The 17,339-nt window shown below is 38.9% G+C and overlaps 1 protein-coding gene across 1 annotated transcript; it reads right to left on the bottom strand.

The window, feature by feature from the left end:
• Positions 1 to 537: 537 nt before the first annotated feature.
• LOC126188086 (solute carrier family 66 member 3-like) lies at positions 538 to 17,082 on the bottom strand. The gene is made up of 4 exons (XM_049929541.1): positions 16,734 to 17,082; positions 16,433 to 16,655; positions 16,090 to 16,210; positions 538 to 1,314 (listed from the first exon to the last, which is right to left on the bottom strand). The coding sequence occupies exons 1-4, from the start codon at positions 16,880 to 16,882 to the stop codon at positions 1,187 to 1,189; spliced, it is 621 nt and encodes a 206-aa protein (XP_049785498.1). The 5' UTR covers positions 16,883 to 17,082; the 3' UTR covers positions 538 to 1,186.
• Between the last annotated feature and the right edge of the window lie 257 nt (positions 17,083 to 17,339).

The following is a 17,339-nucleotide window of genomic DNA, read 5'->3' as shown; positions in this document are numbered from 1 at the left end:
ATATAATTAATAGTTTAATGTTACGAGGAATGTACTAAAACAAAAAAATGGTAGCAGTGGGAATCAAACCTGAGCTGGCAAATTGTCAGTCAGTGTGCTTGTCCACTGCGCCACGTCATTGATATGACAGCCATTGCTCTGCTCAGAAATCCCTCATACTGTACTTGTCAATCTTTAGACACTGTTTACCCTTTCCTACGTCCCACTCAGGTGCGATATTTTAGAAACTTTGAAGAGGCATCTACTGACTTCTATTCATGTAGTTTGAACCAAATCGGTGAGCTCCATCCCATGCCCTCCCCCTTGATTTAAATTTGGAGTAGACCTACCTAACTCATTCTCTCTCACTTTCTACTCAAAAGGTCTACAGAAAAAGTCCTCTTTTAGCAGATCACCTGTACAATTTGCCATGTTTCTTGCATAAGATTTTACATGCACTTTCAAAGAAAAATACTGACCTGGTGTTGTAAGCAATGAAACACCCTTAGTCGACGATGTCACATCAGAGAATGCACAGTCAAAAACACACAGCTTCTCCGAGTTTATTGTAGTGCAACTGACCATCATTTCAACTTTCAACACTGGTTTCTGTTTACAGTTATCATGGAGAGAGCGCCTCAAAACATGTTTTTGTCCATTTCATTTGCACACCGGCAAGCATTTGAAGAGAAAAGGCATAATTTTAGTGTGATGTTTAGTGTGCTGTAGCACATTAGCACATGATCACCAGCTGCCACTGTGTATGGTAGCTTTGTATGGAAGTACTTTGTAAACTGTAGCAATTACACTTCAGGCGCATGCTTGTTTCACATACTGCCTGTACAGGAAAAGTAGTCCACCTATGAGACAGGGATCATAGCAGCTCCCTCCTTCATGAAGTAAGTATCAAGTTACAGCACACATACATTATACAGCAAGATCTAGAAAAACAGGAGAAAGGAACTCATTCTTCCTCAGGAAGTGGAGTCCTTCCTAAAATGGCAATGCTAAGGAAGCATTATACATCATTACTATCAGTCAGGCAGTGTGTTATTACCAAATTGCTTTGGCTCTGGTAATGTCTATAGTCAGCACCGAGTTGGTAACCGATTCTTAGATAATTTACCTACAAAAGCTTATAGCAAATCCATATGGCAGGAATTAAGATTGTTCAAAACAGCACACTACATAGAAAAATTACTACTGTTTAAGATGTCTTTGGCTTCTTGTACACAATAGCAGCTACCATAACAGAACTGCTTAGTATCACAGATATAATAAAATTCGACAAAAGTGTAATGTCTGCCGAATCTAGGAAGATGGTGTATACACGTGCTGAAACAAGAAACTGTTGTTCAGTATATTACAAAATCATAAATATATAATAGTATTAGCGTGTAATGATCCCATGATAATGATGACAACACAGAAAACTTCAAGAACAGGAAATTTAGAAATAATAAAACTTAGTTATATAAATTTGTGTTTCTCACATAATTGAAGGTTTAATAATATTATCAAACTTGTTATCTAAGAACAACTTAGAAAAGAGTAACTATGTTAACATCAGTAATTAAACCATAAGGGGCAAAAACTGATGCCTACAGCTGCTGACATTTAGAATCTTTGTCTTCATTTTTTACTTATTTCTTAAGCATAAGATGCAGTTCATCCTATTGCCAAATGTTATTATGACCACAATACATAAATGGAAAACGAACTTGTGTGTGTGTGTGTGTGTGTGTGTGTGTGTGTGTGTGTGTGTGTGTGTGTGTGTGTTGTTTAGCATTTCTTTTATTCAACTTGCTATATAAATACAAAAGCTATTAATTGTTTAGCAAACATTTTGATGCTAACTCAAGGAGTACAAGTTACCTAAGCTCTTTAATGGTTCAGCAGTATAAATAATGTTCTTCTGTGAAAGACATTTTGAATGGATACGCACACTTTCGCCACGTCCCCAGCTGTTGTCCTGTGACTTCTCCAATGTGAAAAACACTAACATAGTATTCCCTGCTTACGGTTGCTTCTAGTACAGCAATTTCAACAGTGCCATACGGCCTAAAGTGAGATATCTCTGAACATGCACCAAAAAACTTCCAAAACAGCATTTGACACTCATTACACACCTACATGCATTACTGAAACTTTTCAGGATTTTATGAAGTGCATAACTTAACATTACTGTATTTATGACTGGACTGAGCATTTCTTGGTAGGGAGGACCCAGCATGTGATATTGGATGGAGAATCATAAACAGGAGTCAAAGCAACTTCAGACATGTCTGACAGAAGTGTTTTGGACATTTGACGTTTACATTGCACAATAATGACAATGCAGACTTCTCACACATGATGTAGTTCTCTATACTGATGTAGTATCTGAAAAGATTCAGTCAAATCTTGTAAAGTTGTGCAAAGATTGCCTTTAAATGTTCAGATGTGTATAAAGTTGTTCATTTCACACACAAAAAAAGCATAGTACCCTACAACTACAATATCAAAGTTGCTTTTGTCAACTCATACAAATACCTGGGTGTAACAGTTTATAAGGATATGACATAGAACAACCACATAGGCTCAGTCGTAAGTAAAGTCAGTGGCATATTTTGCTTCTTGGTGGATATTAGGGGAATGCAATCAATCTACAAAGGAGATTGTTTACAAAACACTAAAATTTCATTACATCTGAGGGTCAGTCTGGTGACCAATAGAACGACACAATTATAATGTTACGCTCACCATTAACACTGAGTCCTGTCTAAATAATTTTAATAAAATTTCACTTTCCGTCTCTGTGGATTTGAGTTGTCTATTGTGATAAAAATCACACATCCATTTCCTATTTGCCTATATTTTTGATATATTTAATATTATATGAAAATGTCAATTTCTGAAACTATAATATGATTGGGTAGATATAAAAATCTACTCACCAAGCCACCGCACAAGGAAACACATTTAAAAGTTATGGATCCTGCCACCTCTTGGTGAGTAGATTTTTTTAAAATCTATCCAATTACATATAATGAGCTACATTGCTATCTAGCACTACTCCACTCTTGGAAGCATTCTTCTTTGGTTATCACATTAATACTTCAGGTAGCTATCATAAACTGGATTAGATGGAAAGTCGCCTCAGTGCAAAAGAAAGAGAGAAAGGAAGAAAATCCTTTTTTTTATTAAAAAAGACCTGAGTACTTGCCACATACAGCCAGCCACTTGGGTAGCAGCCTCTGATGCATAGTGCATCCCCGATTTACTCAGATCAACCCTCCATTGCCATGTCTTTATAGCACAAGTACACTAGTTTGTCAGTGAACCTTCGGGTTCCCTTGTTCAAGCATTTTACCTGGCTCAGAAGTAGAGAGCCACAATTAGTTTTAGAGTAATGTTGCAGACGGAAATTTGTTGGAACTCCAAGAACAAATCTGGTCTTCTTCATCTACTCTGTCAGTCACTGTAATGAACCAAATATGACATCGAAGCCAGGACAGAAGTTGTCTGTTCCAATGAGCACCATTTTCTACAACTAGTTACATTCTGTTCTCCCAATGGCTGCCAGAACAGACTCTTCCACATGTTGACTGAGGCCTAAGAACAGCATTCACAAGGGGCTGAATTCTGACTGGTGTGGGATGTTAATACAACTATTGGAAGTGTACAGTACACTTTAAGAGGAAACCTCATCAAAGCGGGCAATTGTAGATCACTGTTTTTTACAATCAGCTGCATCAACATCAACATGTATATTCTACAAATCACCATGAAGTGCATTGCACAGGGAACTTTCCCATTTCCCAGTTATAAGGGCATCTTCCCATTCCATTCACTTATGTGGCATGGGAAGAATAGCTTTGTGTGTGCTGTAATTTGTCTAATCTCTTCTCTGTGAGCCTGATGGGAGTGTTATGAAGGAATCTGTAGCATATTCTTAAATTCATCACTTGGAAACTGTTCTTGAAACTTTGTAAGTAGGCTTTCTTGTGACAGTTTTAGTCTACCTTGAAGTATCTGCCAATTCATTTTTTAAGCAAGTCTGTGATGCACTACCATGGGCCATACAAACCATTGTCCATTTGAGTGGCCTTTCTTTGCAAATATTCAATATCCCCTGTCAGTTTTCCTTTGTACAGGTCCCACACACTGTTGCAATATTCTAGAATGGGCCACAGAAAACTTTTTGTAAGCAATCCAATTGCTTTACCTATTAGTAGCCCATGTGATCATTACAGTTTCTATGCATACAAATTGTTACACACCAGTACCTGTATAGGTTGACTGATGCCAATTGTGACTTCGATATTACAATCATAGAATATTACTTTTCAGGATTTTATGAAGTGCATAACTTAACATTTCTGTACATTTAAAACAAGTTGCCAATCCTTGTACCTCTTTCAAATCTTGCTAAGAACTGACTTACTGTTTGTGCAGCTGTTTTTAGACGATAGGGTACTTCATCACAGACAACTCCACCATTTGCAAAAAGTCTGAGATTAATTTTAATATTGTCTATCAGGACATCAATATACAATAAGAACAGTGTGGGTCCCAACACACTTCCAAGGAAAACGCATGGATTTACTTCCACATCTATCAATAACCCTTATCCAAAGGTGACATGTTGTGTCCTCTGTATCAATAAATTCTCAATCCAGTCACATGATAATAAGTGTCGGTGAGGTACTGTGTCAAATGCTTTACGGAAGCCAAAAAAAATGCTGTATCTATTTGCTTGCTTTGATCCATAGCTTTCTGAATGTTTTATGAGAAAAGTGTGAGCTGTGTTTCACACGTCCATTCTTCTCAGAATCCGTACTGTCTGACATGGATCAGATCTTTCTGTTTGACATGGTCATCGGCTGAAACTCGATTCCCAGTATGCATAACTTATTCCTGCATAGAGTGGACATTTCAACTCAGCTTAAGGAAGTATTTCCAATGACAACAGACCAATTCTGACATAAAATATGTGCCCACACAAATTTCACTGAGTTGTTGGAGGAGGGAGGATTGTAATTGACAGAGCTTTCTTGCTTGTCACTTGGCCCCTTTGTGACAGCAGCGTTGTTCTTCAAACAAATGGACAGCTGTGGATGTCGTGTTCCTCCACAGTAAACAGTCCACAGCACATTGTTCCATGTTCATATATTTATATCAGCTGTTTCACAATGTGTTTCAGAAGGTCTTTAAAATGCTTCAGAGGGGTTCCATGAGGTCTACTGCCATAGCAGAGTTCGTCATACAACATTTATGCAGTGAAGACAGCCTAACCACTCAGTTGATGAGTGATGATGGTTGCCTCATTGCTGTTTGGATGCGCTTTCTCAAGAAACGCACTCTTGGTCACATGGTCCTCCCACTTAATGTTCAAGATGTATCCCATTTCTTGTTGGTGGACGCACTCAAGTTTTTCGATTTAACAGTGATAGGGTGCCCAAGTTAACGGTCATTCAAGAATGTGTATGTGATAACAGCCATGAATACAAGTTTGGTATGCAGTTTCAGGTCTTTATTCATGAAGACTACGCATTCACTGTCCAAATGCTGCATGGATAGCCCCAATTCTTTTATGAACATCCTGTTCACAGGTACATGTTTGAGATACCTCAATCTGTTTGAGATCAGAATGTTTGTGAAGAATATTTGGCAGTGGTTTTGTGGATCACTTCTGCTACCCTTGTTGTACACGTTATGACCTGTGCTTGTATACAATCACTATGTACAAGTTTTTTGTTTGATGGGTCTGTGGTATATCAGGGTTAAAATACAAATTAATTCAGCTGCAGTTTCTGTATAGGATGTTACAGGAATTCTGCTCGATCCTGGAGCTTTGCTTAATGTTAGCAATTTCAGCTTTTATTAAAAGGGAAGATGCCACTCACCATATAGCGGAGATGCTGAATCGATATTGTTACATTCCATCCTCAATTTTTTCATTATTCAATTTCAGCTTTTAGTTGATGAATGGTATTGGTTATTTCAATTAAAATTGCTACTGGGGGATGTAAACTAATTGTTTCATTTCAAGACCAGAAAAAGACAGGAATACTTCATCACTAACCACACTTTTGAACTCAATATTGATCAGGTACAGAGTTCAACGCACTGCTGAACGCTCGGAAGAGATGAAACTCTTGCATACAATATACGTGCCTCAGTGTGGTGTATGCAATCAATGCGCGCTCCAGTGGCAGTTGTCTTGCAAATCACACAGGTTAAGAAACAAATGGTTGGAAAATTCCTATGTTCACTCTACCTGAGCATAAAACTTTATAGGGATATGAAATGGAATGCTCACATAGGCTTCGACATCAATAAAGCAGGTGCTAGACTTCAGTTCACTGGTAGAATACTGGGGAAGTGCAATCAGTCAACAAAGAAAACTGCTTACAAATCACTCGTGTGACCCATTCTAGAATACTGCTCAAGCATATAGGACCCATACTAAATAGAACTAACAGATGATATTGAACATTTACAGGGAAGGCCAGCATAAATAGTCACAGGTTTTTTGACTTGCTGGAGGGTGTAAGAGGTGCTAAAGTGGCAGACTCTTGAAGATAGATGTAATCTCTCCCGAGAAAGTCTGCTAGCAAAGTTCCAAGAACCAGCTTTAAATGATAACTCTAGAAATATACTGCAACCCCCTATGTATTGCTCACATAGGGATTATGAGGACAAGACTAGAATAACTAAAGCATGCACAGAGGCATTCCAATGATCATTCTTTCTGCTCTCCATATGTGAATGAAACTGAAAGGAACCCTGATAACTTGTAGCATGGGACATACCTTCTGCAGCCACGCCTTCATGGTGGTTTTCAGAGTACAGCTGTACATGCAGATGTAGATATTACAACACATTTTGTCCCTTGTCCATATGCTAGTCATTTTGTTCTGTCTGTAGCATGTATAAATAAAAACTTCAATCTCCATGAACAGGTTACAAGGCAAAAAGTAAAGTACCATGTCCAGTCAATAAGGACATCAGCTCATAAAGTTCCATTTCAAACAGTACATACACATTGATAATGGTTCTCCACCTAAGGTAAAAAGTATTTCATCTTTCTAGAGTTTTAGTAAAACCATAAGGTCATCCTTACTTGATGACTATTCCTATTCAAGAGCAAAATCTTTATTACATGTGAAATACAAAATTTTAAACAAGAATGAGCAAAATATTTTACACCAAGTAATGCAAACTGCCTTGCAGATAAAACTAATCGAATAAACTCAATACTCAGAAAGAGCGCACTTATTTACATAACATCAATCATTATTGCCCTCTGCTAGGCACTTTATTGTGAATAGCACAGTAATCATGTAGATGTAGATTATAGAATATACTTCTATTAAACTGATAAAATGGTATCAGAACCTACTAGAAAATGTAAAGGTTAGTACAAAAATATCTGAATCCAGAGAGGCACGAACCACCAACACACAACCCATTATCTTCAATTCTGCGTCTCCAGCCATTATGCTATATCGAGTATGAATGAGCTACAACCATGCTTTGCGTCTTATCTTCTCCTCAAAGCTTTATTTGTTGATATGTTATTATCTGGCATTTAATCATAATGTACTGTACCAAAAACAATGTGTTTTTGATGGATCCTTAATGTACTGTTGCCTTGAAACAGCATACTTTCACAATACCCAAATACAGTAACTCTTTAACCACCAATATGACATTATATATTGTTTTACTGCAATATATCATATAATTAGCAACAGGTTTTTGAAAGATCCTCAATTTGCTCTGTACTGATGAGAGATGGTGTTACAACGTAGGTGGAGTTCTTCCACCTGACTGGTCTATGTTCAAACACTTTCAGAATATCTGACCTGCGAAATACTGCTCCGCAAGTTCTGAAAGACACCACAACTTTTTTTTCCCCATGCTATGATGTCAGAAACTCTATTCTATACTCTATTTGATTGCATGGCCCATGTGCCAATGACTGAAGGACCACAAAGACAAGATAAGAGAAATTAGGGCTCCCATGGGGGCATACAGCCAGTCTGTTTACCCTTGCTCTATCTGCGAGTGGAACAGGGAACGAAGTGACTAGTGGCAGTACAAGGTACCCTCTACCACACAGCATACAGTGGCTTGCAGAATATGTCTATAGATATTGATGTAGGCCAACACATCAACCTATCACAGTAATCATATTTTCGCGTTAATTTTGGCTTCACCAACTAACAAGTGATCTCTCACATTCCAACCCAACCTAGTGCTTGGGCTTTGCTACAGGTCAGTCTGTCAGGACATTGTTTTTTCCATTCACCAAATAACTACAAAAATCAGTAAGCAACCTTAAAAATTCAAAATAACAATCAGTCAAGGTTACTCTGGCACTCTCCATATTAAGCACAAATAATTCGTATCTTCAGCCACAAGAAATCATTTCATTCAGCAAATCTCATTGCTCCAGTATACTACCACCCAACTGGCCAACAACCAAAGTCAACAAAGTGCTAACATCAGCATACAAAGCAAAAGCTACAGGCAGCGGAAGTACGCTTTAGCATCCTCAGAAATCTCAACACTCATGTGTCAAAACATTTACTAACTAATGGTAATTATTGTTGCTAATAAAAAAGAATTTAGGATGAATGGTGAAATTCACAACCACAATATTAAAGTAAAAATAATTTTCATATCTATTTAGCTTAACTATGTTTTATGACAAAGTTTTATATTCTTGTGCAAAAGTCCCAAAGTTACATCTGCTTCTACATCCATATTCTACAAACCACTGTGAAAAGCATGGGGAGGGTACTTCTTCCTACTCCATTCACATATGGAGTGTGGTGAGAACGACTGTTTGATCTTCAAGTATTTGCCACTCCAATTTTTTCTGCACTTCTGTGGAAACTATCCCATGGGTCAAACAAACCTTTGACCATTTGTGTGGTTCTTCCTTTTATATTTTCAATACACCTCATTTGTCCAACTTGGTATGGGCCCCACAAACTTGGGTCACACAAATATTTTGTAGGCAATCTCCTTTGTCGACCAATGGCATAGCTCTAGTGTTCTACCAACGAACCAAAGTCTGCCACCTGCTTTACCTATAACTGGGTGTATGTGATTATTCCATTTCATACCCTTACAATTTGCTACGCCCAGGTTTTCGTTTGAGTTCGCAAATTCCAACTGTGACTCACTGATCTTGTACTCTTAGGAAGCACATTTCTTCATTTTGTGAATTGCACAATTTTACATTTCTGTACATTTGAAGCAAGTTGGCACACTTTTCACTATTGTGAAATTTTATCAAGAACTGGCTGAATATTTGTGCAACTATTTTCAGGCAGTATTGCATTACAAATAACTGAGTCTCTGCAAGAAGTCTGAGGTTGCTATCAATACTGTCTGCAGGGTTGGTAATACACAACACAGTTAGGGGCCCAACACACCTCCCTGGATCACATCCGAGTTACTTCCCTTCTATTAATAACTCTCCATCCAAGATAACATACTGCATCCTCCCTACCAAGAAACTGTCAATTCAATCACAAGTTTTGCGTGGTCTGCCACTTTCAATAATAACTGCTCTCGACAAGTCAAGAAATACTGCATCTACCTGGCTGCCTTAATCCATGGCTTTCAGAATGTCACATAAGGATAGGGCAAGTTGGATTTAACATGAATGAGACTGTCAGCTGATTGGCATGGGGGAATATTCTGTTCGAAATACCTCATTACATTTGTGAGCAGAATATGTTCTAAAACTGTACAACAAACGGATGTCAATAATATTGAGTGGTTGTTCTGTGAGCCACTTCTGCTGCCATTCTTTTACACAGATGTGACCTTTCCTTTCTTCTAATCACAGGACAGGGTTTTCTGTTCAAGTAATCTATGTTATATTATGGTGTAAAGAGGGGGCAAATCTGCTACAAATTTAGTACAGAATCTTTGCCTTGTTCCATTTTAACTATCTTAGCTGTTCCTCAATGCCACTGACAATAATAACAATTTTACTCATCTGTGCTGAGTTAATTTATTTTTTATTTTTTTATGAGCATTTGAAAATGGAGTTCAGTATTTCTGCTTTTGCTTTACTAGCTTCAATTTCAGTTCCTGTCTGGTCCATGAATATCTGGACACAAACTCTGCAAGGCACTAAGAGCCTTTAGAATATAGAAATTTCATTGAGCTTTGTGACTGTAGAACACAGAGGGCCCCTCCCACAATGAGCTTTTCTACTAAGTGCAGATAAAATGGGTGAACCAGAGCTCCACTGACAAATGTTCAGAGGTTGCTCAGGGATACCTTCTGAATATTTTGTTATGAAGGATTCATGATCTCTGGTGGCTACTTACAGGATAGTATTGTAATTACGATTTGCTCAGTTTTTTACCACTATCACTCTTGTTTCTGTGAAGGTACCTTCACAACAGTGACAAAGCCTGTAATACAGAATAACCAAGATGAAAAACATAGGACACAGTTCAAAGAAATACCACTAGGACAGATGGAAAAATTATCTGATGTTGTTGCCATCAAAGCAGAACAATTCTTTGTCAGCATAGTGTCATCATGCCACTCTTCCACTGCATCCATTGCACCCGTACACGAGGTACATATTGGCCAGCTCTTCATCAGTACACCCATCCACAGTACTGCTGTATATAACTGTTGATGCACAACTATCGCTACTTGAAAATAAAACCCTTCAAATAGAACTGAGCAACACTGAATGCAAACTTGAGGGCAACAAGTTAAAGAGGGCATTGCTGTTGTCAACAGCAAGTATTGTGAGTGAATGGGAACAAGACACACAGTGCATACTGTCAACATCTGCACTGCTATGCATTATTTTCGGTGCAATAAAAATACAAAACTAATTGGGGCAAAAAATCCTTGCTAAATACAACAACTCTGTAACAACCTGCTGGAGACAGTGGGTCTATATACCAAAATAAACAAACATATCCTTGAGGAATCTTTGAACATTTGTCAGTGGAGGTCTGGTTCACCCCATATTCAATGTTTCGTCAATTATTCTTCTAAACTTGGGGCATATTTTTTCTGCATGCTCCTATCCCGAGCAAAATGTTTCAAGTTCCTCATTGAGATATGACACTACTACTTCTCTGACAAGTTAACCGCACATATCAATTTTTCGGGTCACCAAAACCGCACCCGTCGGCTTTGACCTGTGACATGTCTGTTGTGGTGTGTGATGTCACGAATTTCAGTTTGCGAGTGTCACATGTTTGTAGATGTCTTGTTGCGCTGTCAGTGGTGCTCTCTAGTGGTGTGTTTGTAGGTTTCGGGTAAGGTTTTGTTGTTGCTTTAGTGTGTGCTTGTGATGTGTTTGTAAGTGGCGTGTCATTGCAGTTCGGTGGTGCTCTCTGGTGGGGTTTGTGGGTTGTGTGGTGTGTGTCGTATTGGGTTCATTTGAGTTGTTGATGTTGTCGGGTGTTGTTGTGGTTATAAGTTAAGATTAGTGGCATATTGTGCAGTGAGTTGATGGTTTTTGGTTTTTTCTATGGTAATGTAGTGTTGTATGTGGTTTGTCAGTTTGAATTTTTGAGATTACTTTTTTTATGTCGTTGTTAGGAATGGATATAACCGAAAAAGTGAACAGTTTTCGGCTGTGGGGTATGATGGGTGACACTGCTATGACGGTCATCAAATTTTTGCAGCTTTTTGGATTACTGGCCCTGCTGGTGAAATGCTCTGTATGTGCCGAGTATATGAAGTTAACATAAGTTCCGGCGTCTCAGACCAGGGACGGCTATATGCGGAAGGGCCGGCATGACAACATTTGGCGCTCCATTCGCCGGGGTACCTGGTTTGAAAAGTCTATGTTGGCATGCGTGAAATTGTGTTGATGAGTTACCATTTTTGTTATCAGTCCTCACACAGTTTTTGCGCGCATGAGGTGGGTGTGAGTGAGTGAACCTTGATTGGTATTCTTTTTGTCAGGAAGTTTTTTCAGAATACATTAAATACAGGGTAAGTTGGGTGGGCCTGGAGTAAAGGTTGAGATTGACGCGTCAGTTTGGTAGGAGGAAGTATGGGAGGGGTAAGCCTGTGGTTGGTTTATGGGTGTGGGGGGCTGTGGTATCGGGGTCTGGTTCTTCTGAGTGTGTGTTTAGGGTTGTGGAATATCGTACAAAGAGGGAGTTAGTGGGGTTGATTCAAGATCATGCAGAACAGGGGATACGGTAGTTTCTGATGGATTTGCATCTTATAGTTGGTTGGGTCGGAAGGGTTACAATCATTTACTTGTAAATCACAATGTAGAGTGCAAGAATTATGAGAGTGGGACCTGTACAGATACTATAGAGGGGTTTTGGGGGGCTGTTAAATCTGTAATAGGGAGGGGGAAAAGGCACTCTTCCAAACTTCAGGCTCATTTAGATGAGTACTGTTGGAGGAAGAGCATGCCCGAGGGGTACTGTATTTTTAGGGTTTTCTTAAGGGCTGTTAGTAAGATGTACAGGCCGAGGGTTGTGGGTTAGTGTTTTTTCTTTTTCTTTTTGTTAGTGTTTGTTTCTTTGGTTTTGATTTTTGGGGGTGGGGATTGGGAAGTTTGTTTGGTTGTCATTTATTCTGTTGGTTGTTGTTGTTGGTGGTGGTGTGTGTGTGTGTGTGTGTGTGTGTGTGTGTGTGTGTGTGTGTGTGTGTGTGTTATATATATATATATATATATATATATTAGAGGGAAACATTCCACGTGGGAAAAATATATTTAAAAAGAAAGATGATGAGACTTACCAAACAAAAGCGCTGGCAGGTCGATAGACACACAAACAAACACTAACATACACACAAAATTCTAGCTTTCACAACCAACGGCTGCCTCGTCAGGAAAGAGGGAAGGAGAAGGAAAGACAAAAGGATATGGGTTTTAAGGGAGAGGGTAAGGAGTCATTCCAATCCCGGGAGCGGAAAGACTTACCTTAGGGGGAAAAAAGGACAGGTATACACTCGCACACACACACATATCCATCTGCATATACACAGACACAAGCAGACTCCGCTCCCGGGATTGGAATGACTCCTTACCCTCTCCCTTAAAACCCATAACCTTTTGTCTTTCCTTCTCCTTCCCTCTTTCCTGACGAGGCAACCGTTGGTTGCGAAAGCTAGAATTTTGTGTGTATGTTTGTGTGTCTATCGACCTGCCAGCGCTTTTGTTTGGCAAGTCTCATCATCTTTCTTTTTATATATATATATATATATATATATATATATATATATATATATATATATATATATATATAATAGAAGGAAACATTCCACGTAGGAAAAATATACCTAAAAACAAAGATGATGTGACTTACCAAATGAAAGTGCTGGCAGGTCGACAGACACACAAACGAACACAAACATACACACAAAATTCAAGCTTTCGCAACAAACTGTTGCCTCATCAGGAAAGAGGGAAGGAGAGGGAAAGATGAAAGGATGTGGGTTTTAAGACATGTCTGCTTGTGTCTGTATATGTGTGGATGGATATGTGTGTGTGTGTGTGTGTGTGTGTGTGTGTGTGCGAGTGTATACCCGTCCTTTTTTCCCCCTAAGGTAAGTCTTTCCGCTCCCGGGACTGGAATGACTCCTTACCCTCTCCCTTAAAACCCACATCCTTTCGTCTTTCCCTCTCCTTCCCTCTTTCCTGATGAGGCAACAGTTTGTTGCGAAAGCTTGAATTTTGTGTGTATGTTTGTGTTCGTTTGTGTGTCTGTCGACCTGCCAGCACTTTCATTTGGTAAGTCACATCATCTTTGTTTTTAGGTGTATATATATATTTTTTTTTTTTTTTTTGTGGTGTCCGATCTAGTAGGCAGGCCGGAGCTTTCATGTGGTGAGTTTTCGTTTTTTTCTTCATGTTTTTATCTGGTTAGATGATATGTGGATCATGCATGGGGGGGGGGGGGGAGGGGGGGTTGCTGGTATTGGTGAGTTGGTTTTGTGTGTTGTTGTTGACCCTGTGAGGTCAAGGGAAGTGACAGATTCCAGATTTGGTGTTTTCTTGTGGATTTTGAGGTAGTGATGATTGTGGAAGTGGTTGTAGGTTTTGGGGTTTATGAATTGGTATCGGTTGTTTCTGTTGACCTATACAGGTCAAGAGAAGTGTTAGATTCCATTGGATATTGTATCTAGTTGATTTTGCGAATGTTGTGGTCGGTTTATTTTACCAGTTTTGTCATTTGGTTCAGTGGCATGTGTTTATTGTTAGTCTGTCCCCACCCAAAAACCCCTAATTTCCCCCACTTGTCCCATAGGTTTGATTATATTATAGGAGGAATATGTGTTTGATCGTTTTTCAATCTATTTTCGTGTTTGTTGTCATGTTTATGTAATGACATCATAGTCGCGATATGGGAGTTGTCAATGGTCATTTCCGCCACACATGTGACATCATTGGTCAAAGCAGACGGGTGGAATCGGGCATTTCCATTAACCTTTTCTACTGGTTTTCGCTGCCCTTTGCAATTTGGTAATCACTGTTTCTTCCATGTTAATATCAGTTTCAGTGTGCACATCCTCACAGAGGTAAGGTCAATTTGTTGCCAATAGATCCAATATATTCCCTCATAAGGGGGATTCCAACCTATCTGTTCTAGCTAGTTCTCATAGAGGGCATTTAGTGAAGTCCTGTCACACCCACCACCAACAGAACTGCAATGATCCCAACTGATTATTGGATATTGTAAGATGATTACAGTATGACTAGTAAGTTTTGTACTAGATAATGGAGGATTTCTCTTAAGTTTTTTGTTACATCTGTGGTGATTCAGGTGGCCAATACAAGGATCCAATTATAAGCTTATGCCCACCCACGATACTGAGATTTACAAACAATCTCACATGCAGTTTTAGTTTCCATTGACTTTCTCATCTACTACAACGAAGTCCACTTCCATTCCCATTAGCCTATCCTTTTGATATACACTTAAATTTTCCCCAAAACTCTCAATGCTATCAATTTTGGTACCCAATATTGTGTGAGCTCCACTATGTTTTAGGAGCATCTCAAGCTTTAGCATTTTTTTGTGAATGCTTCAACAGTTAATGTACGCTTTGACAGTAAATGAATGCTTTGACAGTTAACCACTATGATTTTAATACTCTTGTTTGTGAAGGATGAGGGAAGTATTTCTTTGGATTTTACACTGATACTTTTGGTCTCCTACGCCTTTCTTTATCTGGACGGGATAATCTACAAATCCTTCCTGTGTACCCCATAAACTGTCAGTTAGCTGGATAGCAGTCTCTGATGTGTAGTGCTCGAACTAGTTATCAGCCCAATGGCGTAAGTACAGGACGTCTGAGCGCTGCTTGTCACGGAACCTTCACAGTCTCTGGTTGAAGCCTTCCACGTGACTTAGAACTAGCTGGCTATAATCAGTTCTAGGAACAATGCTGCAGACTATGAGCTCCGTTGAAACTCTGAGCAAGCCTTTTGTTCTGAACCTCTTCTGTCAGTCGCCTGAATGATCCACGCACGACCTTCCTCTAAACCGAGAAGAGAGCTTTCATTTATCTCAACATTCACCACAATCCATAATTAGCTGCATCCTATTCCCTCAATGGCTACACTAATAACATCTTCAACATGTTTAATGAGGTCCCAAGCAAACATGTTGAGTGCAACTAGTGTTCCTTTCAATCCCTTGCTGCCATTTCCCTAAGAGATACTATCACCACGTGTCTGAACATTACCAGTAGCCCTCAGGCACAAATTTGGAAATATCCAAAAACTCAAAGCTAAAGTAAAAGAGTACCTTACTAATCACACCTATTACAATTTACTAAAACTTCTGAGCTCAGTGATGTACATTCCAGTTAATATTAATGATGACACTGTTCTCTGTGAAGTTATGTAGATGCATAGTATGAAGTACTGAGTAAAAACATTCACTGAGGGAAAGCAACTGATTTTATTTCCTGAGTAATTGTTGTTCTCCTTAAATTTTTCTTGTGGCCTGAAACAAACTGCAGGGCATACCACAAGAGAAGACAAACTGATATGCATTTGTATCACTAAGTGTGTGACAACAGAATGTTATATTGATGGTTGCACATAACACAGCACGACGAAACACTAACTTGAGAGCATGCCATACTTACTGAGATTAGTAAATGCGGATAGAAACCAGGTCAAAACGCTAACAGAAGCTGCGTTCTTGGTTCTTAAAATTTCCAATAGTTGGACAACTTTACTCGAGGCTGAGACAGGAGTACATAGTGGCTGCAAAAAATTTTAATTACAGCTATTCACACATATCAAAATTAAAGTTGATCTAGCAATATTTAATGTCGAACAGCTGATAAGAATTCTTAACACGTTGTCATTGATCATATTGTTTTGTATTGCTATGTTCATACACAATTACTAATAATTCCGCCTGACTAATGCTATAAATAGAAATTTGAAACTAATAAAAATATGTGTAACAAACGTAAGACTTACGACTAAAATCGACAGAATCGTCTTTGGTAGTACGCCGGTAAGAAAAGCCGATGTCAATCCTAAATAAATCCCGAATATTGCGAAACTCAGCGTGTTCACCATATTCTTATACTTCAGTACCAAATAAATTAAAATAATTTCTTGCACCAAAATTATTGGATATTCCATGTACGATAGCAATGCATAATCGTTACAAAAATTGTAGCTTGCCATAATAGTATAGCTGAAAATGAAAATAGTTTGAAATCATAATACAGGAAATCTATTTCATCGTATATTGCGCGATACTTCAGTCCTATACCTTGTCAGTTCCAAAAGTAATCCATACAGGTTAATGCCAACAGCACTCTTAACTTTCAGCAAATTTAAAATTTGTGGTATTTTCAAAACAAGGCACAAAGTGATGGTTATAATACTCAGGACGTCAGATATAACGTATAAGATTTCCATCTTGAATAATGCCGCTTCTGTTTACCGCGATTTATCTTACGCTATTACGTTTATCGGAGAAGTTCTTAACACATCGGTGACATACAACGACTACGCATCGCATCTTTTGGCTGCATTTCAAGGAGGACTGGTACACAATGGTCCTTGAGAATGCCGCCAAACGAGTTCACAATCACACCGCATTGCCGGTTTGTATTAAGTGTGCAGACTAAATTCAGTGTAGGGGTGGGGAAAGCCGCAAACAAGGATCAGTCTGAACGAACCAATCGGAGTAGTAGCTACTGCTTACGTTGGGAGGAGGGCAGTTTGAACTTGGGCACAGTTATTGGCATGTGTCTAGACTCTCCGGGAGCCAGGGGCGCGTGTAATAGTAGGCAGCGACATGCCACTGGCTCTCAGGAAAACGAAAAACTTTTGTGTAGTTGGTGGTTTTCTTTCAAGAAAATGATTTAAAAGT

This window comes from Schistocerca cancellata, chromosome 5 (assembly GCF_023864275.1).
Source record: "Schistocerca cancellata isolate TAMUIC-IGC-003103 chromosome 5, iqSchCanc2.1, whole genome shotgun sequence".
NCBI classification, from domain to species: Eukaryota; Metazoa; Arthropoda; class Insecta; order Orthoptera; family Acrididae; genus Schistocerca; species Schistocerca cancellata.
This window is presented reverse-complemented; position numbering and strand designations above follow the sequence as displayed.

Coding starts and splice junctions, on each gene's coding strand:
- LOC126188086 (XM_049929541.1), bottom strand. CDS start 16,882: ATGGAAATCTTATACGTTATATCTGACGTCCTGAGTATTATAACCATC. Junction 16,656..16,733: donor TTACTTTTGGAACTGACAAG/GTATAGGACTGA, acceptor TTTCATTTTCAG/CTATACTATTATGGCAAGCT. Junction 1,315..16,089: donor ATCCGCATTTACTAATCTCA/GTAAGTATGGCA, acceptor TTCTTGTTTCAG/CACGTGTATACACCATCTTC.